The 25,242-nt window shown below is 43.0% G+C and overlaps 1 protein-coding gene across 2 annotated transcripts; it reads left to right on the top strand.

Moving 5' to 3' along the window:
* Positions 1-16,271: 16,271 nt before the first annotated feature.
* On the top strand, positions 16,272-21,360 carry LOC135552604 (mRNA decay activator protein ZFP36-like). Of its 2 annotated transcripts, none has more exons than XM_064984320.1 (2): positions 16,272-16,347; positions 17,575-21,360. In XM_064984320.1, exon 2 carries the CDS (start codon positions 17,719-17,721, stop codon positions 18,700-18,702), a length of 984 nt encoding a protein of 327 aa, XP_064840392.1. In that variant the 5' UTR covers positions 16,272-16,347; positions 17,575-17,718; the 3' UTR covers positions 18,703-21,360. The 2 variants fall into 2 exon arrangements, with proteins under 2 accessions (XP_064840392.1, XP_064840391.1); XM_064984319.1 differs by having other exon boundaries at positions 16,318-16,494.
* Positions 21,361-25,242: the final 3,882 nt, after the last annotated feature.

The following is a 25,242-nucleotide window of genomic DNA, read 5'->3' as shown; positions in this document are numbered from 1 at the left end:
AGTTGAACATTATAGCAGTGATATCCAGCTCTCCAGTTGTCTCTTTCAAACTTTGCGAATCATGTTATTATCTTGAGATATGATCTTTCTGCTTTACCCTGCATCAAAAGAAATTAATTTAAGACCGGGATTGAAAATGTTGTTTGTACAAAATAATACTTTAAAGGGGCGATCTGCAGTTACTACATACATTTTTGGACTTATAAATTCATGATATGCACCTTTTTTTGATTATTTTTAGAAAATAACTTAAATGCGTCATGAGCTTAGTTCACCTGTCTTACCCCTTCAGAACCCAAAATATAAGTTTGTTTTACTCCAATGTTTGTAAATAAAGTACATTTAAAGAAACACTATATAGCCTCAACATGGTTTACACTATAAGTTGGGATGGTCACTGCTCTGTCTAGGACTTTCAGAGTGGTTACATTTCTCCAACCCATCCCTCAGCCTTTTCCCAGAAACGGGGCTGGAAGGACGCTGTTTATTATTACAACTGCAGATTGCCGCTTTAAAACACTATTTGAAACATATTTGATCAAGTTTGGTAATACTTACTGAAACAGGAAGTTACCTCATCTCTTACTGTTTTATGGATTGAAATGCATCATTCTGTTCTGTTTACGATCATCAGTGCCTCAGGCTCTAGAAAGGCTATGTGTTCAGCTTTCAGCATTTCAAAGGGAAAGCCAAAACTTCTGTGTTTTGTATGAAATTGTGCTTCAATACCAACTGGATAGGATTGATCTATTTGGCACAACGTTTTGTAATGGTCAACTGCATATTGTTTTGAAGATCATGAGTATAAATACAGAGCAGCAGAATTAGGCTAGGTTAGATAAATGTTCTTCCTAGTTTTTACTTGTCCCGGGACTTTTAAGAGGAAGGAGGATGTATGTAGGCTATGTGACTGGATTGTGTCCCAGATATTCATTCCCTTGTGATATTTGCTTCATTCATTTCGACATCAAGCAGACTTTTTTTTTTACGTTACAAATCTATTTGTATTCAACATGGAAACCTCTCCCTACCTCTGATGATAGGTTTTATACCCTTTTCAAAGACCGTGTCCTCTTCCTGATTTTGACATATCAGTCAAGTCAGGTTTATTAGTGCTCCCCTAAAACAAGCTTTTATTAGACTGCCACGTCCTGTTATTTAATTAACTGTAATATTTTGAGTTTGGCTCTGGTTCAGGTTACCTAGAAAAGTCCTGCCTTGCCCTTTTAAGGAAAGGCATTCTTAGGATAAAAGGATTTATGTCAGTACCTCCAAAACCAAGCCTTGTATTGCCCCCCTCAACATAGCCAAAAGGTCGATCATTCCTTCACATTTACACGTCTTAAATCGCAATATCCAAGCACAAAGTCACCGCCACCACAACGGCGCCATCCCTTTGGTTAAAGGCCTTTTTTCCCTTGAAAAGAAACAAATACAGAATGCTTTAGCTTTAAACTAAGGTACACAAAGGAGAACGTAGGGCATGACTACCTGGGGTGAGCCATTCACAGGCTCTCTTTGTGGAGAACTTTTACTTTGCCACAGGGAGAAGTAAATAAATGCTCTGAGCCAGAACTCCAGCTGTCTCACTTCTCCTTTCTAAAGCCATAAAAAAAAGAGTCTGGAGTGAGTTGGTGTCTGCTCCGTCACTCTAAAACAGAGAATTAACTATGGCCAACTTCAAACGCCCCGTCTGGTCTGAATGTATGTTCACGTAAACATCCTCCACAGTTCCACCTCTTAATTCTCCTCCCCTCCCCCCCATTCCTTTCTTTTTAGGTCTGATGCAGTTCTCTGTTTTATTTGGGGGGTTTTCGCAAACATAACCATCTGTGCTGGAGAGATTTCTTCCCTCAAATGTTATTTTTTTCCCCTGTGTCGTGTACCATTTCTGTTAAATTTCTACCATATAGAGTTGGTTGTAGTGAATGTATTTCTGTAATTCCAGGAAACCGGTTCAAAGACCTATGCAATTTTTACTACCATGGTTGTTGTGCTATAAAAGTACCTGTGCTTTAATAGCTGTATGGTCTTTAAATGTTTTTTTTTTCTCCAAATAAAGATAATTGTTTGAACTCTTCAATATATTCATTGTGTCCACTGTGAAAGAAGTGGCACAGTGTCTTGTGATATAGAAGTTAGACTGATTCAACATACAGAAAGCTGATTTTTAACCACTGGGAGGCTGGCAGTGGGTCAGATGTAACACACAGTGACCCTCTTGTTGTCCACATTGCGTGGTAATGTTTGCAGAATTAACTTTTGTCATGTTTGCAGCACTGACATGTTCAGCAGCACCAAGCTCTTCTTTTCTGACCACGAAAGGGAGTCCTGTGAGAATTGAAATGAAGAAGGGAAGAGTGTATGAATTGCCCATAAACATTGTTCATGTCATAACATTTACACAACAAAGTCAAAGGGACAGAGACTATCTGGCTGACAGCCTCAGGATCCTCCTCCCCAAACCCCAGTAAAATGGTCTCTGTCTCCAGAGCTTGATTGTGCTGGAGCAGTAAGAGTGTGGATTAGATTGGGCAGGGAGCCAGCTGCTACCCTGCATAGCGCTACATGGCGTTCCCAGGCCTTCCTTGCATCACAATGTGATCAATAAAGTTACAGGAGGGGAAAAATTGACTATTTTTGTTTGGACTGATTACGAAAAACCCCTTGTCCCACCACCCCTCCTGCATCTGTCCCCGCCCCCTTCCCTTCTCCTCCCTCTCCTTCATCAGTAACCTCTTCACACACTCATTTATCTCTTGAATTGGGAAGATTTAATCTAAGTATGGGAACCAGATCCCTGAAAACCGTCTGCAGCTGGGGAGTGAATGAGTGAACACAGTGCTTCTGACACAAAAGCAGCCCCCCTTCCTATACCCACTGCCCCATAGCTGCTGGCTTGACTGATTTGTGTTGCTGTCACAAGTTCTCATGAATCCACTCTTTGCTCATGGCAAAAGAGAGCTGCAGAGAGGATTATTTTCTTGCTCATACCTATGTTTTCACACATCTCATCGTATTCATTGTGTCTGTATCTAATTGTTTTTGTTTGTACTTCTCTCCCAGTCACACAGTACTGACAATTTAAAAAAATAGTTTCAGGTTTATTCAATGAATCAACTAAATATTTAACAAATACTCATCTATATGAGTTAATATTATTTGTAAATTCAAAATGTTGAACGCTACTTCAGAGAGACTCATTTTGCAGAGTAGTTTATGGTATGCAGAAAGATTTATGTTCTTCAAACAGCTTAACAGTGTTATCCTGTTTGCCACGTAAAGGGCTATAACCTCCGTCATTACTCGAGGTTTACCTCAAACTGTTTGACATTTGCGCTCTCCAGATAACTTCCCCCCTATTGTTTCTCCTATAAATCTCCCAGAAGGTTGGAATGATGGAATGGGTGGTGGGTGAGTATGGAGCCTTTATCTCCAAGAAAGTAACAATAACTTTTAATTTACCACTCTTTCCTCAGAAGGGAAGATATGATCGTTTCTTTGTGGGTGAGAGAGAGGAAATCTGGTTACAATACCAGGACGTCGGGAGACTTTTTCTCTTTTGCCGTTAGTGAAAGGATTAGTTTTTTGTAAGAGCTTGTGGCTAATCACTTCCCCCAGATAAAGCCCCCCTCTTGATTAAAAGACAGGCAGAGACCATAGGAGGTTATCAAGGGGATATGAAGGCAGGTCTTTGAAGGGGGGGGGGGGGTTGCTACCTGACCACTGAGCTTTGGAAAAGATTGTGTGAACTGGGGTTAGTGTGGCAGTACACTAATCAAATGGTTCTGTTGCCGTTACAAAAATCTGTCCGGCCAAACGCCTGTGTTGTCAGACATCACTTCAGGCTATTCAAATGGGTAGATTGGTCTCTGGATTATTTGGGATTTCCATTGCTAATTTCAGTTAAGATATTGTTAACCAATTCCATCACTGATTCCCCCCACCCCCCACACACAACAAATCTTGATCATCTGATGCATTTTGGGCCAACCAGTCACATGTAGCCTACTGAGCCTATTCGAACTGACGGGATTGTTTTGGTTTACCACAAGCTGAAACGCTAACAGTGCTACTGCTAAGAATTGTCAGACAGAGTTGTTTAGAATCACATTGTTTTCCTGAATCTTAGCTCTCGCACTAGAAATAAAGTTATCGTCGTCACGAGCCACACTTTGAATGTTCCATGACAAAAGACATGAGACGGTTTGTTTAGGCTGAACTGGGGTGGGGTCGTGTTAGAATCCCCCCCCCAGGATTAAAGAGCACCTTTCTTTCAAATAACCTTAAGTGCTACTCTCTCAACTCCCAGTCACACACACACCCTCCCTGACATGACTCCGGTGCCAAGGTAATGCAGGCAGACCTTGCGGGTTTTGGGTTTCTCAGGGCTAACTCGATGGATTGTTTGGGCAAATCTGACATTATCGCCATGATTTCCGTCCATCAAGAAAACAATGCCCCGAATGCCACTGGCTAAGAAAGCTGTGTCCAACTGGTATTTCATTAAAATGCCCATGTATGCTGTGCTGTTGGAGAGGAATGTCTCAAAGCATTACAAGGGTGACTTGCAGTTTGACATTACTGGCTCTGGGAGGCTATGTCCTTAACTATTCATTAAACACAAGGCCTGATGACAGAACGAACTGTCTACATCACCCATCCAATGTTCTAAATCCTGGAACCAAATCCATTTACTATACCTACATTACTTGATGTAACATTTGTTCAAGCTCTTAGTGGTTGAAAGTAATTAAACGTCTAACCGGACTTTCTGCTTCTCATCCCCAACCTGTATGGTCATAGTACTTCAGTCAATCACCAAACCAAACCTACAATGTGCTTATTACCTCAATCAAATCACCCCAACTACCTCGCACCGCTGCACACTGACTCGGTACCGGTACTCCTTGTATATAGCTTGTAGATAGGCTCGTTATTGTTATTTCACCGTGTTATTTTGCTGTGGTACTATTTTCTTTGAATCGATTTGTTCATTTTTGTTACCTTTTAACTGCATTGCTGGGAAAGGGCTCGTAAGTAAGCATTTCATGGTCAAGTCTAACCTTGTTTTATTCTGCGCATGTGATTTTTTTTTTAAACATGTTTTATTTGAAGTACTGTTAGTGTAACGGAATGTACAGCATGTACAATATACTATCGGGCCTCGGTATGTGTGCAGTTTGTAAACATGCTATGCTGTCTTGGTAAGTTCTCATACTATTTGTTGCCTAACATGCCAACTTTGACCTACACTATATAGATTTTCCACAGGCCATAGGCACCATGGTTCACTGCGACAGGTCCTCCCCCCATAGTCAGGAAAGGCTATGAGGTTACAGGCTGCTCTCAGGATCAAACCTTTAGACAGACAGATTAAAAAGGAGAGATTGGGTGGTTCTGCCTTCTCACCTTCAAACCAGGTCATCATGACAGAAATGCAGGTGTGTGGGCTTGCTCTACCTTAAAAGGAACGGTTTGATTTAAATCAAAAGAATACCTATTTGTGTATAACCACCAAAAGATGTCCTGTTTTAATATCTCAGCCTAATAAAAAGTGATCACACATATGTGTACTGTATGCATTTGCTTCAATATTGTAGTTTGTGTTTTATTCGCAGAGCAGCACAACAGACACCCTGTCCCTGTCTCTTCTCAGAACTGACACAGTCCTCAATAGAAAGCCACATCCACTAAACCCAATGGAAGAGTTACTCTAGCTTATCCTTCAATGTTTACCTAATGAAATGTCGTGTCAGTGGTAATCCGTGCATTCGTGGCCAGTCGACCCCACCGAGTCCTTCACAGCTGACCCTATGTCATCGCTGCTGAGATCCAATGGGCTACCGCAAAAATAATTACCTCTTTGTCCATCCCCTGTACCTCCTCCACCCCTCCCACCTCTACCCATGTGGCCTCTCCCTGGTTACAAGGCATTTGTTTGCCTGTCTTTGGCTCTAATGGATGCCTTTTGCCTTCCATCCCTCTCTCTGACTGGCCTTGTACCTTTGCCCTCTTTGTGCGGGAGCGCCACAGCGTTCTTCGTGTTTAATTGAATCAACAGGATTGCTGTTATGAGGAACGGAATGGCAGGGGGGGGGGGAGAGGCCATGTCAGGGGGCAAAGGTGAGGTCGTCACCTCTGGCCCTTGTGCGGTACCTGCTGGGCATGCCCGATGGGTGTCAAGGCCTCTGCACTGGGCTAAATTAAGCCTGTGTGTATTTTGATAGCTCTAATGGGACACAGATGGATAGAGGCTAGCTGTTTTTCGAGTGTAGGGTGAGCAAGGAGAAAGATTATTAACATGACCCGAGTGGGCTTTTTGTCTTCTGGCCACACTGATTAAACAATGGCAGTGGCTTTCCATAGAAAATATGTGACCCTATTACGATCCGTATTTGTCATTAGGAGTAATTGAGGTATAACATCATCTGTTTTAGTGTTAATAGAAAGTTTGAAAAGCTTGAATAACTATTGAGTTTCCTTTGCAAAAATAATATTCCGACCCTTAAGTAGCAACACTTCACATTGGGAAATTTAACATATCACCATGCTCACCAACATGCGGTTGATGGAAAAATGATTTTCCCATAGGGTCGGCCTTGCTTGGCCTTAACAGTGACGAAATACAGAACCAAACAACACTCTGAACAACAGAAGGCCAACAAAGCAACCAAACCGACATATGGCTGAGAGACCATAAAACCACATGATTTACATGAAGGCTTGGCAGAAACCTGGAAGATGGGGAATGGTTAGTCAGCTAGCGGCCTGTTGAGGCCTAATCATCTCCACATTTTCTGACCCAGAGCCCATCTGCCTTACCTCTGCCAGGGGGGCGGCTGGAGGTTTGGGTGGAGCGCACACCTCCCCCCTCTACCACCACCCCCTCCCTATCCGCCTCTCTTTCTATACCCTCAGGATCCACAAATCAGCCCAGTAACCAGATGATTTGTCAAGTGGCCTTAAGGAGGAATAAACAACAGAGCCTAAAGAGAGGGTGAGGTGTGGGCCTGTTTAAGATTTTGGAGTTGTTCAAATGGTGACCTGTGTAGTGCTGGGGGCAGAAAAACACAGGATTGTGGGGGATGGGGTTTGTCTCCTTTTCTAAGCATACCCTCAGCTATACATTTTGTTTATCTTTTTTTATTTTTTTATTGCTATTGCGTGAAAGTCATGCAGACGTAATACCAAACTGTGGTGCTTTGGGGAAAAGTGCTGAAATACTACAAGGAAATTACATCTGTCTTAGATGCAGATAAAGAAATATAACTCTCTCGCTCTCTGTCTGTCTCTCTCTTCCTCTCTCACTAATTACTCTAATAAATGGTCAAACGTCTTCATGAAAGAACAGTCTGTGTTCTCTCATGGCAGTATGACATCTGATTCCTCCCCCAGCCCCCATGCGATTGTACTGATAACAGGGAACTCTGATAAGATCATCTCATATGTCATATATTCTCTGCCATCCATTTCCACTCCGAACCAGCCATTTTGCTCCCCTGTGGACAGACATTGTATTGCAAAAAATACCAAGCACCGAGAGGAAGTTTTGAAAAGCTTTACAATTGGGAGCAATGGGGGATAGGAAACGCACAAAAGTTGTGTCACAGCCATTTATGATACTTTGCATATCTATACCTCATACATGCCTAGTTAAATAAAGGTTAAATAAAAAACATTGCATCGGTATAACCTCATGCATTCTTTCTGGGTGACTGACGGTAATCGTACTCTATTTCAAGCCTCAACTAATACCTTATCATCACAATGGAAAGTGTAAAAAAAATCATAGTAAGAAATCAGAGTATCCCGTCTTATCAGTATTAATTTGGTTACCCTAAAAAAAGAGAGGTAAAATCCAAGACGCCTGACAAGCTACTTTTACCTTCACAGTGGGAGAAATATACAGGAAGCAAAAAGGCATTTCATTCAATACGACCCCATTTCCTTCAGCAGTGAATACAGGTAACTGCCAAAATAAAGGAAACACCAACATAAAGTGTATTAATAGGGCTTTGGCAGCTTAATAGGCCTCCAGAACAGGTTTTACAAGCATACAGTGGCTTGCAAAATCACTCACCTCCCTTGGCATTTTTCCTATTTTAGTGCCTTACAACTTGGAATTCAAATAGATTTTTTTTTTTGGGGGGGGGGGGGGTTGTATAATTTGATTTACACAACATGCCTACCGCTTTTAGGATGCAAAATGTTTTTTTTTTGGTGTGAGACAAACAAGAAATAAGACAAAAAAAACAGAAAACTTAAGTGTGCATAACTATTCACCCCCCCCCAAAGTCAATACATTGTTGAGCCACTTTTTTGCAGTTATTACAGCTGCAAGTCTCTTGGGGTATGTCTCTATAAGCTTGGCACATCTAGCCACTGGGATTTTTGCCCATTCTTCAGGGCAAAACTGTTCCAGCTCCATCAAGTTGGATGGATTCCCTTGGTGTACAGCAATCTTTAAGAGTCATACCACAGATTATCAATTGGATTGAGGTCTGGGCTTTGACTTGGCCATTCCAAGACATTTAAATGTTTCCCTTTACATCACTTGCTTTAGCAGTATGCTTAGGGTCATTGTCCTGCTGGAAGGTAAACCTTAGTCCCAGTCTCAAATCTCTGGAAGACTGAAACAGGTTTCCCCTCAAGAATTTCCCTGTATTTAGCACCATCCATCATTCCTCCAAATCTGACCAGTTTCCCAGTCCCTGCCAATGAAAAACATCCCCACAGCATGATGCTGCCACCACCATGCCTCACTGTAGGGATAATGTTCTCAGGGTGATGAGAGGTGTTGGGTTTGCCCCAGACATAGCATTTTCCTTGATGGTCCAAAAGCTCAATTTTAGGCTCATCTGACCAGTGTACCTTCTTCCAAATGTTTGAGGAGTCTCCCACATGCCTTTTGGCAAGCACCAAACATGTTTGCTTCTTATTTCTCTTCCTTAAAAGGCCAGCTCTGTGGAGTGTACGTCTTAAAGTGGTCCAATGGACAAATAACCCAGAAAAGCTGCAAAGCTCCACAGCAGAGATTGGGGTATCTTTGGGCTCTTTGTTGCGTCTCTGATTAATGCCCTCCTTGGCTGGTCCATGAGTTTTGGTGGGCGGCCCTCTCTTGGCAGGGTTGTTGTGGTGCCATATTCTTCACATTTTTGAATAATGGATTTAATGGTGCTCTGTGGGACGTACAAAGTTTCTGATATTTTTTATAACCCAACCCTGATCTGTACTTCTCCACAACTTCGTCTCTGACCTGTTTGAAGAGCTCCTTCAAACATCATGGTGCCCCTTGCTTAGTGGTTTTGCAGTCTCTGGGGCCTTTCAGAACAGGTTTATATATACTGACATCATGTGATACTTAGATTGCACACAGGTGGACATTATTTAACTAATTATGTGACTTATGAAGGTAATTGGTTGCACCAGATCTTATTTAAGGGCTTCATAGCAATGGGGGTGAATACATACAGTATGCACGCACCACTTTTCCATTTGTATTTATTTATTAAACAAGTTATTTTTTTAATTTCACTTCACCAATTTGAACTTTTTTGTTTATGTCCATTATATGCAATCCAAATATATCCACTTTTGCAATGCACTGTACATTCTACAAGTGTCTGGAACTCTATTGGAGAAATTACATAATTTGAGGTTTTGTTGATGATGGTGGAAAATGCTGTTCAATTGGGTTGAGATCTGGTGACTGAGACACACACCCGCACCCTTTAATTCCACTATGCTACTTTGAGACCTCTTTCAAAGTCACTGAGATTTCTTCTTCTAGCCCTGGTGGCATTTGTATGCATGACTCTAAGCATGATGGGATGTTAATTGAACCTCTCTAATTCAGAGGGGTTGGGTTAAATGTGGAAGACACATTTCAGTTGAATGCATTTCAGTTGTGCAACTGACTAGGTACTAGGTACCCCCTTTCCCTAATTAACTCAGGAACCACACCTGTGTGGAAGTACCTGCTTTCAATGTACTTTGTAGACCTCGTTTACTTAAGTGTTTCCTTTATTTTGACAGTTACCTGTACATTGAGTCATTAACAACTTTTGGTCAATACCATTTCTTTACAATTCTATATAATTTATTTCCCTCATTGAGCATGGCCCTCAGCATGCTGCTGTAGTTGGATTCTTTCCTTTAAAAGAAGAGCCCCCTCTACAGAGCAGTGGTGGTGGGTTCTTTGTTCACATGAAGGATAATCACAATCACTGTGCTCAGGCATGCACAGTCAGTCGCTCCTCAGGCGGCAGGCCAGCCCTAATTAGAGCAAGCCCTAAAGTTTATTATGATTGGATGGCCGTAGTGAAAGGAACAGGAGACTGAAAGAGAGGGGTAGGGGTAGGGTGAGGGGGCTTGTTCACTGCGAGCAGATGTTCAGCAGCGTCCAAATATCTCCCGGGCCTTCAGAAAACCCCTCACCGGCATAGCTGTGCAGAACTCTCGAGCTGCATTCCATTCTATGGGGTTTTGTACAGCATGCCATGTTTTTTCCTGTTTTCCCTCCCTACACCCCTTCCTCCCATCTCCCTTTATGCACCCACATTTCCATGCTTTTGAATAGCCATTAAAGAATGGCCATAAAGGGGGCCAGCAGGGGCAGGCTTTGAAAGCGTATCTGCCTGATGTGATGTAAGATAGGGCCCTCGGCGGGGAGCGGGACAGAGTGGACCGCGTGTGGAACACAAGGGCCTTCCTGTGGGGCCAGCTCCGAAAAATAGAAAACAGGCCCTCTGAGAAATGAATAAAAAGCACCCTCTCCCCTCTCATATCCAAAGATAAAAAGAAAAGGTTTTCCCCCTCTCTAACTCCATTCTCCCATGAGTAAGGGGTTTGGAGACAGGTTGTTACAGATGGTGTATATCAACATAAAGCCAAGGCTAAAATGATATACTGCCTCCTCACACGAGTAACCGAAAATGTCCACAGAACTGAAGAGGTCAGTATTGTGGCGAAATGATTTTCAGTGCCCTAAAAAGCGTCACTTGACTAAAATGTTGCTCTAAATGCTCTAAAATTATACTCTATTAGACATGTATTCATTTTCTGCCAATACTGCAGATTGTGTGTTTGTTCCAATGCATTGTGGGAAAGTGTTTCATGCCCTTTCTGGTCCTGTCGCTCTACTAGGCCTTTAACAACCAAGCTGACCACTTGGATTGGGTTGTCAAATGGAAGCCATATGGAGCCCTCAAACTCATGACCTGCCATACCCTAATGCTCTTTCAAAAACTCCACTTTTGTGAAGAGAGCATGCTGAGTAGTTTAAGGTCCAAACTCCTCATGTGGTTTTGCAATTACATCTGGCCACAGAATTCCAGTGAGAAGGACCACCAGAAATCCATCTTTCTCCATCCTCCCATGTGCTTTATCTCACTGCATGCACTAGATGGCACATCCTCTAACAACAAACCTGAGTGATTCTAGATAACTCATCCATAACCCCTGGACAAACCTTGGAGTATTGCCAATTGTTCATTAGCTTGTATATGGTTGTGGTTCTCTGGAGACCTGATCTGTTGGTCAAGCCATTTGTTTGTGTAGGGGTAACCAGACTCCTCTCTGCTCCAGGACTGTGGCTGAGTAAACTACCCCCCCCCACCCCATATCCCCTCAGCCTGTTCTGTGTCACACACTCTCATGCTCACAAACACAGACACTTACATAAACACGCACACACCGACACCTTGGCAAGAGAGGTTGTGGTGGGGAGGGCTTACCTGTCATTCTGCCCTGACAGAGTGAATACCTCTCCCCTCAGGAAGAGAAATTGTTTTGGCTTGTCTTAAGTGGGAGGTGTATCACCTGGTCCTGGCATCCACTCAGGATCTCTCTGGCAGTTAACTCTATCCACAGATCTAACCCTGCTCTCTTGCAGAAAAATAGAGGTCTTTAGACACAGCGCTAACATTAGAATCCATAAAATAGTACACTACTGTTGGTTATCATTAAAACCTCTGGCATAGCCACTTACAGCATTTTCACCTAATCCGACGTAGGAACACATACCACTGTTCACTCACAGCATTGTGATACAGTATTTCAACTACTGCTTTCGCTATCCGAGTACAGATGCATGATGTAGAACAGTGGACCTCAGTGAGCGACACGTAATGTCACGCAGTGGGGTGTGCACTTCATCACCTGCAAATTAAATCAAAACAGATTTACTGTGGAGAGGACAAACAAACGGGACAACCCGCTGTCACAGGGCAGGACAGGCTGTATACAAATAGCCCAGAGCGGAAGATCATGGGAGCTAGCCTGAAAGAGTAGGCTATAGGTGGTACGCCTCTGATTCCAGGCCCTGACTGTTGTTGTTTGTCTCATTAGCAATGAAGTAGGACAACGACTTGAAATAGGCCTCACAGACCAATATGAAGGAAACACACTGAAGGGCCTAGGGACGCACTAGATAGAGCTGCCAGAGTATAGAACTGACTGAAGGACTGTCATGTTCAACCTAATTGGAACAGAATACTCAATATTTCCAGAAATATACTTAAGCAATAAGGCCTGAAGGGGTGTGGTATATAGCCAATATACTACGGCTAAGGACTGTTCTAAGGCACGACACATCGCGGACTGCCTGGATACATCCCATAGCCATGGTATATTGGCGTTGAATGAAGAGGACCAAGGTGCAGCCTGGTGAGTGTACATGTTCTCTTTATTGGAAAAGAAGAGGCAGACGAAACCAATAAACACGCCAAAACAAACCGTGACGACTAAGGCTATGTGCCATAAACAAAGTCAACTTCCCACAAAGACAGGTGGGGAAAAAGGGCTACCTAAGTACGGTTCTCAATCAGAGACAACGATAGACAGCTGTCCCTGTTTGAGAACCCTACCCGGCCAAAACATAGAAATACAAATAATAGAACATAGAATACCCACCCCAAATCACACCCTGACCAAACCAAATAGAGACATAAACAGGATCTCTAAGGTCAGGGCATGACAGACCCAAACTACCTGGTTTATAAAGACAAATAAACCTGGCCATTTTGCATCGCAACTGTGGAAAGTGTTTTTACAGTAGATTAATAATGTACTGTATATTGGTGGGTATTACACTTGAAATATGAGTCTACTACTTTAATCGGATAAAAACATTGGGTTTGGCGTTACATTCCCCACGCTTTGCTATTGCACAAATTACATTAGCATGACACTGTCTAACTGAGAAGTGTGTGAAGCAGCCTTTTCATGTAACACCGAAGCATTGTGATCCTGTCAAGTCAGTCTTTGTTTTTAGTCCTGATGCTGGGGGCAGGGATTTTCTGTCATAGTCCCTAATGGTGTCCCATTATTGGACCTCCCTCAACAGTGTGAATAGCATTATGCCAAAATGCCCATACTCAGTGAGGCAACTTATTCAAACCACCTGTGGCATTTAGCCCCTTTAAGTAATTTCCCTTGCTACCCAAGTCGTTTTTTTCAATGCCTTTCAGTTGAGGTTTTACCTTCCCATGGTTCTTCGGTTTCTGTCTGACTGCACGTTGTGTAATAGTAACCACAGCTAAAGTTTTAGCATCTCACATCCCACACGCACGCACGCAAGCAAGCACACACACACACGTGTTGATCTGTGGTGCAATGTTGGCATGAGTGATGAAGGTGGTGAGGAATACGTTTGCGGTAGGGCTCCTCAGTGCCTCCTGACACTGTTGTTTAGCCCTCTCCTCCCTAAACAATCACCCCTCACCCCCAATATCCCTCCCCCAGTTCCTTCCATTCAAACCACTCCCCTTCACCTCGTCAACAGGGGAGGAAGGCATTGTTAGCCCAGAAACACAAAATGCACTAAAGCCCTATTAACCAAGCTGAGCTAAAGGGGACAAGAATGCACCTCCACCTCTTCTCCATCCCTTCTCTTCCTAGCCACACAAAACTCAGCCACTCCCCCTGCTTTTGGACAACATTGCGTAAAACATAGAAGCCCCTAATGCTCTACACACATACTCTAATGGTCTTTAGACCAACAGGTTTGGAGTTCTGGGCTGTGAGGTGTTTGCATTTGTCCTGGTCCACATAATCTATTCTACAGCTAGCACACTGGTCAGCTAGCACACTGGTCAGCGAGCACACTGGTCAGCTAGCACACTGGTCAGCTAGCACACTGCTTTTTCTGTCCTCTTTCAATGGAAACCAAACAACTTGATACTTGAACCGTTAAAATATTGCAGAATCACAATTGTATTCAATTTCCTATTCTTTGCATGTGGCTCCAGAATTTGAATTTGGAAACAGGCGTTCTTCTTCGTCTTGCCATGGCACATCACAGTAGATATTGATAATGGATAATGGACGAAATAAGACATTATACTTGAATGCGTTACATTCAATTATAGTAATGGCCTGTAATTTCTTAATTGTTGCGAAAATGTTATTTTTGTTGTGTCTTTCAAGTTACTTTTAGAATTGATAATGGAGGATGGATAGAGCCCGTTTGGACCTGCTATAGTTTCCCTCATCTCATATAGAGGATCATTGATTAAAATATGCTGCTGTTTCTAGAGGGCACAAACCATTGAGCTTTGGCCAGAACCAAAACAAAACCTTTCTTTCTGCATTGTCATGAGTTCAAGTTATGTTACTGAAAGACCTTAAGTGCATGGACATAAGACCTAAGTCAGCTTGTTCACAATTGCCCTTATGTCTCCAAAAGCCCCCTTGGCCTTACTTAACCCTCTGTCCACCCCCCTTCCTCCTTATCGGTATTAACTCCGTTCCCCCAACAAGGGAGAGAGCCTTGTTAGTGCAATGCTCAATATAGCAAAAGGGGACTATAATGAGAAACAACAAGTTGTCACTGATGCAGCAGACTAAGGCACTGCATCTCAGTGCAAGAGGTGTCATTACAGTCCCTGGTTCGAATCCAGGCTGTATCCCATCCGGCCGTGATTGGGAGTCCCATAGGGCAGTGCACAATTGGCCCAGCACTGTCCGGGTTTGGCAGGGGTAGGCCGTCATTGTAAATAAGAATTTGTTCTTAACTGACTTGCCTAGTTAAATAAAGGTTAAAAAATATATAATAATGATAATAATAAGTGAGATAGGGAGAATGGGATAAAACTGCAATTGATAGCAACAGTTTCTCTAAAATGATGTTTGACCTACTGAGAACAGGATCACATACGATCTGTCTAACAAACTTCCCCTTCACCATCTCCACTCACGCTAAGTCTGGTAGGATTTTAGTCTGCCATCCCTGACTGTCTCTAAACCAAAGTTCCCAATGGTGGCTGCAACCAACGTGTGATCACGTCACCCCTGCCTGCCCTCTGTCACCTCCAGGCAGCATTGGCTTTAATGTCTGGATCTCTAGCCTAGGGGTGAAAACATTCAACACCTTCCACCTCTGAAATCAAAGGCCTTTCTCCAGGAGGTCTGTCGTCTCTGTCTTTTTGAGCTCCTGGGTGACTGTGAGTTGGGCCACAACCCAGTGGCTGCTGCTGCTGGTGGGCTCGGCCTGGTCTAGATCCCCTGGTCCCTGGTCTCTTTTATCTGACCAGGACATAACTCCCCCGCGATCGTGACATCAAGGTACATCAAGATCCTCCTCCTTATGGACACACCCTCAGAAGGGGTTTGATGTTTCAATTTGGTGAGCCTTGAGGAGGAATCTATATCTTCATGTGTGTTATGAGATTTCCATAAGTTAATCATGTGGGCTAGACGCCACAAGTGAGAAGGTTTGTGACCATAGCATTAGCTTACTGGCCAATGTGGCCATGCATTGAATGTGCATGTTATGGACACAACTTCTTGTTGTATTCATTGCATGTGTGTTTGGATGGTATGCAGAATGCTGATATTTTACATGAGGTACTGTTACTCATTACAGTGCACTGACATTAGTTTGAATTGCTACATTGTTATTGCATCCTATCATCTGCACATTCATATTTGTGTGAATGGAAACGCGCAGTACCTTCATCATCTTGTCCAATCTGACCAACAATATGTGCTTGGTGGCTTCCGTCTTCATTAAACTACAACATATATTTGGCATCTTTCTAAATTACAATCACTCAAAATTAAAATGTATGAAAACAAGTTGTGCTTTGGGTTGTAAGAGAGAAATGGTATGCAGTCCAACATTGTCCATCAATCGGTGTGCGTCAAAAGATGTGTTGTTGTGATGTGACGTGCTTCTCTCCGCGACGGGTAAATCAGCGCTCGTCCGTGCTTTGCTTGACTGACATGCACGGAACTACTAGGCTGAGCGGTAGGCGGGCCATACAGAGGGGAATGAGAGTTGGTGCAGGGGTGTGGCTGTGGTATACAGTGAAGCCTTAAAACCACACGTGGACCAGCGCGAAGGTTTGTAGTTCGCACAGAAAACTTTGAAAAGTTTGCTTAACTGGAGTTAGCAGGCTTTCCCGTTTGTGCAAGAGGGAATCCCATCTCATGAAAATGCCATCATACGCGCTTAATCAATTTCTTGATTTTGAAGAGGTTATGTGCAAGGTAATTTGGTTATTTTTTAACCATTAAAAACGAACTAACTAGCCAGCTAACGATGACTCGTGTCTGGCAGCAAGTCTTGATGTTGCTAGCGTTGCACCAATCAACGGATGATTAGCACAATATAGCAGGCTACCGTATATGCAAATGTGTAGTTTTGCTAGTTACCTAATTATTTAAACTTGCCAACAAGTTTATTTCGAATGAATACCGGCAGTGAGTGAATTTGCAATGCAGGTTCAGTCCCCAGATAGGTTAGTGGCACAGATCGATGAGAGCATCTTTGTTAGTGGTGTCATGTTTTGTTAGCTAGCTATGTTTTTATTTGACAATGTGCGCCCGACTAACTTACAAATGTAGGTATTCGTGCAACTGCCAGTGACGCGGAGCAACTTGTCATTCATTCATTGACGTGCGTTTTTAACTCGCTGCACTGCTCGAGTATCACTGGAAATGACTCCACATTGGTGGTTAACGTGAGTTACGTCGATTACTCTTTTCAACTACACAATCGTTTCCAAAATAAGATTGGTGCTTTCAATGCACAAACCAACTGGAGTGCGGGTTATCCATGTGCATTTTAAATGAGTTTTAGTGCGCGCTTCAAAAGTCAACGACAGGTATTAGCTAGCTTACAGTACATTAACATTGTTCTGCTAAAGTAACTGAATCCAAGCAACTAACTAGAGGTAATATGAAAACGAAAATTGCATTAGCTAAAATCACCCACAACAAATCCGAACTGCTTGGACAGTCTAGCCTTTCTTGCACTTTAACGATTGTTCATTTACAAAGTAAATCTTAGAGCATCTAATTGTAGATGGTCGACTGATTTGAACTATGCCGTTAACGTTGCTTTCAAAAGACCAAGTATCGCTCTTGCTAACTTTAGCTTACTCATGTTAGGCCTTTGCACATGGGCCTATAGAACGTCTGTTTATTGTGTTAAGTTGAGCTTTTTTTATGTATATGCAGGTCCTCCAGATAACATAAGATGGCGTTCTTGACATGACTGTAGTCTTCAGGCAACAGAACATGTTGTGAAAATGTCTGTATAACTTTATTTTTACTGTCTCTATCCAGCATCTTCTGAGCCTGGACCTCCGGGATGCATCCAAGCAGTCCACTTTCCCAGTGAGACCTGTTGGTTACAATAAGCCCCAGGCCCCCTGTTCCCTCTCTGCATCTAGCTCTGCCCTCTCTACAGACTCCACAGAAAGTGCAACCATGACCTCCTGCCACTGGGGGCAGAACACAGATGCCTCACTTCCATCCAGATTGAACAAGATGTCATTCTGGGCTGAGCGCTCGGTCAGCATGGTGGATCCCAGCACGTGCACCCTGGATCCCAGCACGTGCACCCTAGGCTGGGCCTCTACAGAACCTAAACAGCCCCCAGCCTCCCCTACTGGTGGCCCTGTCTCTGGGTCTCCCACCTCTTCACGCTATAAGACTGAACTGTGCCGCACCTTTGCTGAGAGTGGCATCTGTAAGTATGGGGGGAAGTGCCAGTTTGCCCATGGCTTTGATGAGATGCGTGACCTCAACAGACACCCCAAGTACAAGACAGAGCCTTGTCGCACCTTCCACACCATCGGCTTCTGTCCATACGGCATCCGCTGCCACTTTGTTCATAACAACGAGGACGACCTGGGCCCTGCCAGACCTGGCCCTGGTCCCCAAGCCCCCCGCTCCAGACGACCCCCTCTACTTAGGCAGAGCTTCAGCTTCTCCGGCTTCCCCTCTGCCCCTCCACAGCCCCTGAAACACTCCCACCCCTTCCTCCTCGTGCCTCCAGTTTCCCCTCATACCTCAGCTGACATCACCGACCTACTCTCCCACGCCTTCTCCGAGGTGGACTGTGTCTTTGAGCCGGCCTGTGATCTCCAGTCTCAGTTTCTCCCCTCTCCTGACTCGGGCTGTTCCCTCTGTGGACTGTCCCCTGTGCCTTCCCCCTCCCAGACCCCCTGTACCTTATCAGATGGCTGCGGCCTGCAGCAGAGCCAGAGTCCCCCCTGTGGCCCTGCTCTCGGTGCCAGAAGCCTCTCCTACACCTCACTGTCAGACCATGAGGGTGGGTGTGGCAGCTCAGCCAGCAGCCTCAGTGGGTCTGACTCCTCTGGTCCAGATGGGTCTGGTCGGCGGCTGCCTATCTTCAGTCAGCTGTCAGTGCCTGACGAGGGCTTCAGCGGCACTAGCTTCTTCCTCTAGGTATGATGGTATCCTCAAACCTTCCCCAACCAGCGTGACTGTTGTCTTGTCCATTGAAAGACTTGTGTATTTTTTTAAAGAACCTTACAGCAGTATGCTGTTACTGTACGGCAGATGCTTGACAAACGAATGTGCTTCAGTTAAGCTTAAGCGAAATTAAGCTGTACAATTTGAGTTTGAAGTCAACAAGGCAAGGTGCCGGAGTTGCGTTGCACTGACCATTTTATCAAATTGGGTGATTGGTGTTGGAAGTCCTAATTTCCTGCCACCTTACTAGTCATTTAAATGCCAGTTTGAGGAGCAATGAATTAATCTTATAATGTTAAAGCCAAAGACAAGGATAGAAATCAATTGCTGCCAGGCTAGAAAATGTCCCCCTATTAATGTTGGGTGACTAATGTTGTGATATTTTGTATACTGGCAATGGTCTTTATTATACACTGTTCTGACTGGGCTTAAATGTACCTTTTACAAAAACCCAGTTGAGTTTTTTAAATGACTTCAGTGCCTATAAACTTTTTCTTTTTTTTGGAAACTGCAATTTTCATTGTTGCAGGGGGACATCTTTCTCTTTTTAGATGAAAGCTTATATCGGTTTCCTAACTTTACTTGGCAAGGTGGCTTGTGAGAATTAATAATTGTTTTCTCACTTGCTTCTGCGATCTCTGTAAATATGTTTTGAAGTTGTATGTGGATGTTCTGAAGACTCACCCAAGGGTACAGTGTGTATCCCCTGTGTGGTGGACTCTGCATGTAATCCCTGACTTTTAGCAGAAAAATAAATGGAAACATGCTATGATTAAACTGGGTTGCTGTTGAAATCTGATTCTATTGAGTTGGACCAAAACTGCACCTGGTTCAGTAGATTCAATTGTAGTGTCTTTCTAAAAGTGCTTTGGCGATCAAATGGTAGCTGTTTTGGTAGTTGGTTCTGAGTGGATGCTTTTTGCATTCCGTTGTATTTAAATGCCTTTTTGACAAATGTTTCAAGCTTGTTTTAGTGTTAATGGGTCTTTTAGTAAATTAAGTTTTAATTTATTTTTATGTATTTATAGAACTTTTTTTTATTTTTTTAAACCTTTTTTAAATTAAACATGTTTAGTCCCTTACAATCATTGTGTTTTCAAGGTGTTTGGGGGAACTCTGTACCTAATGTTTATCTGAAATGCAGTGCTGAATTTGTCATGCCATCGGGGGTTTGAGAATATTAGCGACTGTATTCACAAAATGAACATGCCTCTTCAAATTGTGAAGTGGCATATTTGAGTAACTCTTGGTTTGGTCCTGTCGCATTAACCTGGTTATAGTCCAAAAACTTTCTTTGGAACGGTTGTTTCAATATAAAGCTTCTCCGCAAAACACTACCCACTGCTTAATCTGTAGGCTACTGTAACAGGGGACTACTCTTTTAGGTTGAATACGTTCTGTTATTCAGAAGTGTTTGTGTGCGCATAGGGTGGGGGATAGTCAAGCGGCTCAGATTTCATATGGAGATAAGATGGCTTTTGTTTCGTCCCTGATCTTTACACCCCTCTGCTTACTCCCTGAAAAGCAATGAAGCTGAATTCCTTCAGATGACAGCTGACGCCTGGCTCAAACAACTGCTGTATCGTTTGCGTGGCTGCTATTTTAAAGATGACAAAAAGCTTATAGTAGCCAATAGTGACACCATCTCTATAGTGGAGTTGGTGTAGGAACAGTTACGCTTCTGCTCCCATTTTCACGAAGAGACTCTTCAATTATGTCAAATGAATTTCCAATATGTTTTCTCCCCCTTTTGTGTTGCCCTCCATTTCCAAAGAGTCAACGCAACAAAAATAATCGGAGCATAATAAAAGGAACCCTGAACCCACATCAGTTAGCAGTTCAGTAATGAGAAACTTCTAGTTCATTTCCTTGTCAGTGCGACAATGGGATGACTGCCATTGGGGAAGGGGTGGCCGGGAATGGGTTTAAAAAAATGTCTGACTGTTCTCCGTTGTGGGGATGAGGGGGATTCTCCCACATCGCGCCCAGTGAGTTTGTACAATGGCAGGCCCATTCTCACACAGCCACGGATCATCTGGAGGACGGAGCAGATGGCTGCATTCATGGGGACCACGGGTCAAACATATGCTCCTGGATAGAAAGGAATATATTTTGGAGGGAGGGGAGTGTGTCCATGCCTCAGCACTATATCCCATAGAGGTGAGGGGAAGAGGTCTAAACACATGAACGACTATAGAACGTTTCCCAGTGGTTTACCCTGAATGGCCTAGTGTAACATGAACTCCTTGTGGATGCTGCTGGTGTTTTTGATGGGAAAAGTTATTTTCAGTTTATGCCTACTTTGTACCTTTTTTGTGTTTTCATCGAGGAAAAAGTGTCCTCGGCGCATGTTGACATGCTCCCCCGAAAGTGCGCTGAAATGTCTGCATATTTACAAGCCGCAGAGGCGCTAAAAACAAACGCTGTTATTTACTGATGTTTATGTTTGATCAGAACAACGATTTCCACAAAGTTTTATCTAAGGCTGTTCCCTCAGTTGTAACCCAACTCGTGTTTCTGTTCCAACTGATATTTTTTGAGCTACATTGAAATACTGCATTGTTGGGTCTGGAGCTTGAAAGAAAGGCATTTCACTGTACTTGTGCAAGTGACATTAAAACTTGAAACTGATCCAATTCTTTTCAATTCAATAATTTTTTTGCACATAATAGCAGTAATGTTGTTCGCCACCAGAGGTCAGTAAATGCATGTTTAATCTAATCTGCACTGCTACAGATTCTGCTGTGCCTTAGGCCTTCAGGAGAAATTCAACTGCATCTAAGGGTCAGCATTTACCTGTCACCAATGCAAAGCATACACTTACTGTTGTGTATATAATTGAGATATGATAATTTGCATACTGCCGGTCATGGTTCAGTGAACTTTGCATGTCCACAATAGTATGTTTCTGATTTCTGGGGGATATTTTGCATAATGGATAGTATTCCTGCTTGCTCTTGATCTGTTTATGGCACATTACAAAATTATTTAAATATCTAAAAGGGAACTATTTTAGTAAAGCATGTTTAAAGAATATATAATTTTGAAATTACTCACAACCCAACAATCTTTTTTAGAACACTTGTAGGTGCTCTCGAGTCTCACACTTCCTCTTTATAACTACATACGCTCCACCAATGGAATTCACGCAAGGGTAAAACAGCTTTGTCATGACTGGTACTAAACCAACACCCGGCCTCTGACCTTTAGCCATATGTCTTTTTGCTACTTCCTGTCCTGTCACTTCCCATCACATGATTGGTCAGTATGGCGGGGGTCGACGGTCCTCTGAGCCCTGTCCAGTTGGCGCTCACAGGACCCCATCGCCTTGGTTTCACTTCCTCTTCCTGCTCCCACTGCAGGCTCACAAAACAGGAAGTGGCCTAGGTCATCGCCATAGCTCAGCCAAAGATGGTGGATAAATGAAGATTGTTTACTCAGGCTGTTTACCATTGCAAAAAATGGTCCATTACTGTATACCAAAGGGGTTGGCTTTCCCATAGATATGATAGCAGCTGGGTCTGGTCTACTTAGTTCATTGACTTCCAATGAAACAGAAAAAATGTGGGAGAGGGATGTCTCGCTTCTGTCTCTGGCTCAGCCAATCGCAATGGCCTGGTTTTATAGACCATTAAGATAAACAGGCTTCGCAGCGAAATGCTGTTTTGACCATCAGTCAACACTGCAGTCATGGCTGGAGGTTAGAGTCATCTTTTTCCGAGTTGACTTTTGTGTTATTTCTTCATTTCCTTAATGCCTTGACAGAGGATGGTGCTGCCCAACAAAATACGAGAGGCAGCTTCCAGGTTCATCTGTGTGCTGAATGTCAATAAGTTTGGCCCTTTTTCTGCACCTTTAAAATAATATAACATGGGTACCAAAGTTTGGTCAGTGTTTCTCCTGGGACTCTAATTTTATTTTATGAGGCAAGTCAGTTAAGAACAAATTCTTATTTTCAATGATGGCCAAGGAACAGTGCGTTAACTGCCTGTTCAGGAGCAGAATGGCAGATTTGTACCTTGTCAGCTCGGGGATTCGAACTTGCAACCTTTTGGTTACTAGTCCAACCCTCTAACCACTAGGCTACCCTGCCACCCCAATTAGTGCTGAACCGGTAAACAAGATACACCTTAGACCACTGAAGGTGAGAGCTTTGATCTGAATGACCAGTGTCGATTATGTTGTGTTGTTGAAGTCCACTATTTGTGTGAGAGCGACCATTTAAGAGAGGAAATGTTTGGGTTTTGGTCAATTGTACTGAGAAGGTATGCGCTGAATTTGGTAATCAATGTTTGTTTATTTAAGTTTGACAAATTCACAGATGTTCATTTAAAAACCTATGCCAGTGCAGTAATGCAATTTATTACACATCTCTGGAGAGAGTCAGATGGGGGGTCCCAGCAGGGTTTTGAATTCAGACTCAATATCAAATCATTTCTGGTTATCAATTAACTACCTTACTGTGATTGTTTTCAATGAAAGTGTTAGACAATAGCTTCTTAGCAAAGAGCAGTTTCTCAAGCAAAAATTTTGATAGGAATGTCTGGGAGAGGTCTGCGTGGGGAGGGAAAACTGAAAACTAGCTGTTATTGACAGAGCGGTTTGGAACTCTCTTCGTTATTGGTCTAATAATTAAGGTTACGTATGTAACCACGGTTATGTGAGCTATATGGATCACTCTGATATATTGGTATCACTCTTCGACATCCGAGGTGAGGATTTAAAGATCTACTCCCAGCTGGGGTCCGCCCCTATATACAGTGGGGCAAAAAAGTATTTAGTCAGCCACCAATTGTGCAAGTTCTCCCACTTAAAAAGATGAGGCCTGTAATTTTCATCATAGGGTACACTTCAACTATGACAGACAAAATGGAAGAAAAAAAAATCCATAAAATCACATTGTAGGATTTTAATGAATTTATTTGCAAATTATGGTGGAAAATAAGTATTTATTTATTTAAACTAACAGGTCTGTGAGAGCCGGACTTCTTACTGGTTGGTAGGTGATCAAATACTTATGTCATGCAATAAAGTGCAAATTAATTACTTAAAAATAATACAATGTGATTTTCTGGATTTTTGTTTCAGATTCCATCTCTCACAGTTGAAGTGTACCTATGATAAAAATTACAGACCTCTACATGCTTTGTAAGTAGGAAAACCTGCAAAATCGGCAGTGTATCAAATACTTGTTCTCCCCACTGTATATACTGTACTCGATACCATTACTGCATCTGCATATTCTTCATCCCTTTACACTTGTAGCTGTTGTGAAATTGTTAGGCTAGATTACTCGTTGGTTATTACTGCATTGTCGGAACTAGAAGCATTTCGCTACGCTTGCATTAACATCTGCTAACCATGTGTATGTGACAAATAAGATTTGATTTGAGTGGGAACCCGGTGAGGGATAAATTACCCAGTACCTCTGCGAAGACCTGGACAATGCCCTGGGAGAGCTTATGTCGTGACCTGCTTGGAAGAATAGTAACCTGGTAAGGGATAAATTACCCAGTACCTCTGCAAAAAAACAGGGAAGCACCGTGTGGGAACAACAGGCATTTCTTTTTTTCACCAACTGCAATATTACCTAGCAGTAAGAACAGCACCATATGATGGAGTAACTCCAATTTAATGTCTCAATGTAGTGGAAGACCCCCACAATACTCTTCCACTCTGCAGGGGAAAGTGTAAGGAAAAACCTGCAGAGAACCAGCAATTCAAAACACACTTATAAAACAAGCCAGTTTGCAAGTTGTGTAAGGTAGTTTACGGTTTGTGTAAATTACAGTTTGTGGCAGCAAGAGCCACCATACTAATGGATGCCCACAGAGTCGTAGTGTAATGCTAACAAAACACAAGTACTACAAACCACGGGCAGAAGACACATATCAACCGACACCTATAGCACGGGGAACAGCATGTTAAAACAATTCACAACACACACATAGAACAAGCCAGACGGCAAGTTGTGTCAGGTAAATTACAGTTTGTGGCAGCAAGAGCCACCATACTAATGGACGCACACAGAGTCGTAGCGTAATGTTAACAAAACACAAGTACTACAAACCACGGGCAGAAGATACAGATCAACCATGCATTGAGTGGCCATGTGGCCAGCTGCTCCTGGCTGCAAACAGCTAATGAGTATCTTTCCACGCAAGATATTACACTTACATGTGACTTACCAAGTGCACTTTAGAAGTTTGTACCTCAAACCATACGGACGTCCGGCGAGAAAATTAAAGAGAATGTGTGTCGCGGCCATGGGGTCTGTATATAGGGGCGAACCCCAGCCATGACACAGGTGTACACGGGGGTGAATCTGTAAATCTATACCTCGCCGCGGAGTTATACCAATGTTGGAGTGATCCAAAATAGTGAAACATAACTAATTTAACTAATTTACTCTGGTGATTTCCCCATGCATGCAAAAACTCCATCCCTTGATTTGACTATGCTGGGCCTCTAAAAACCTAATTTGGCTGAGACGGGCTAAGATCCCTTTAATGG

Source organism: Oncorhynchus masou, chromosome 13 (genome assembly GCF_036934945.1).
Source record: "Oncorhynchus masou masou isolate Uvic2021 chromosome 13, UVic_Omas_1.1, whole genome shotgun sequence".
Classification (NCBI taxonomy): domain Eukaryota; kingdom Metazoa; phylum Chordata; class Actinopteri; order Salmoniformes; family Salmonidae; genus Oncorhynchus; species Oncorhynchus masou.
The sequence above is the reverse complement of the archived record's forward strand: the minus strand, read 5'-3'. Positions and strand labels throughout refer to the sequence as shown.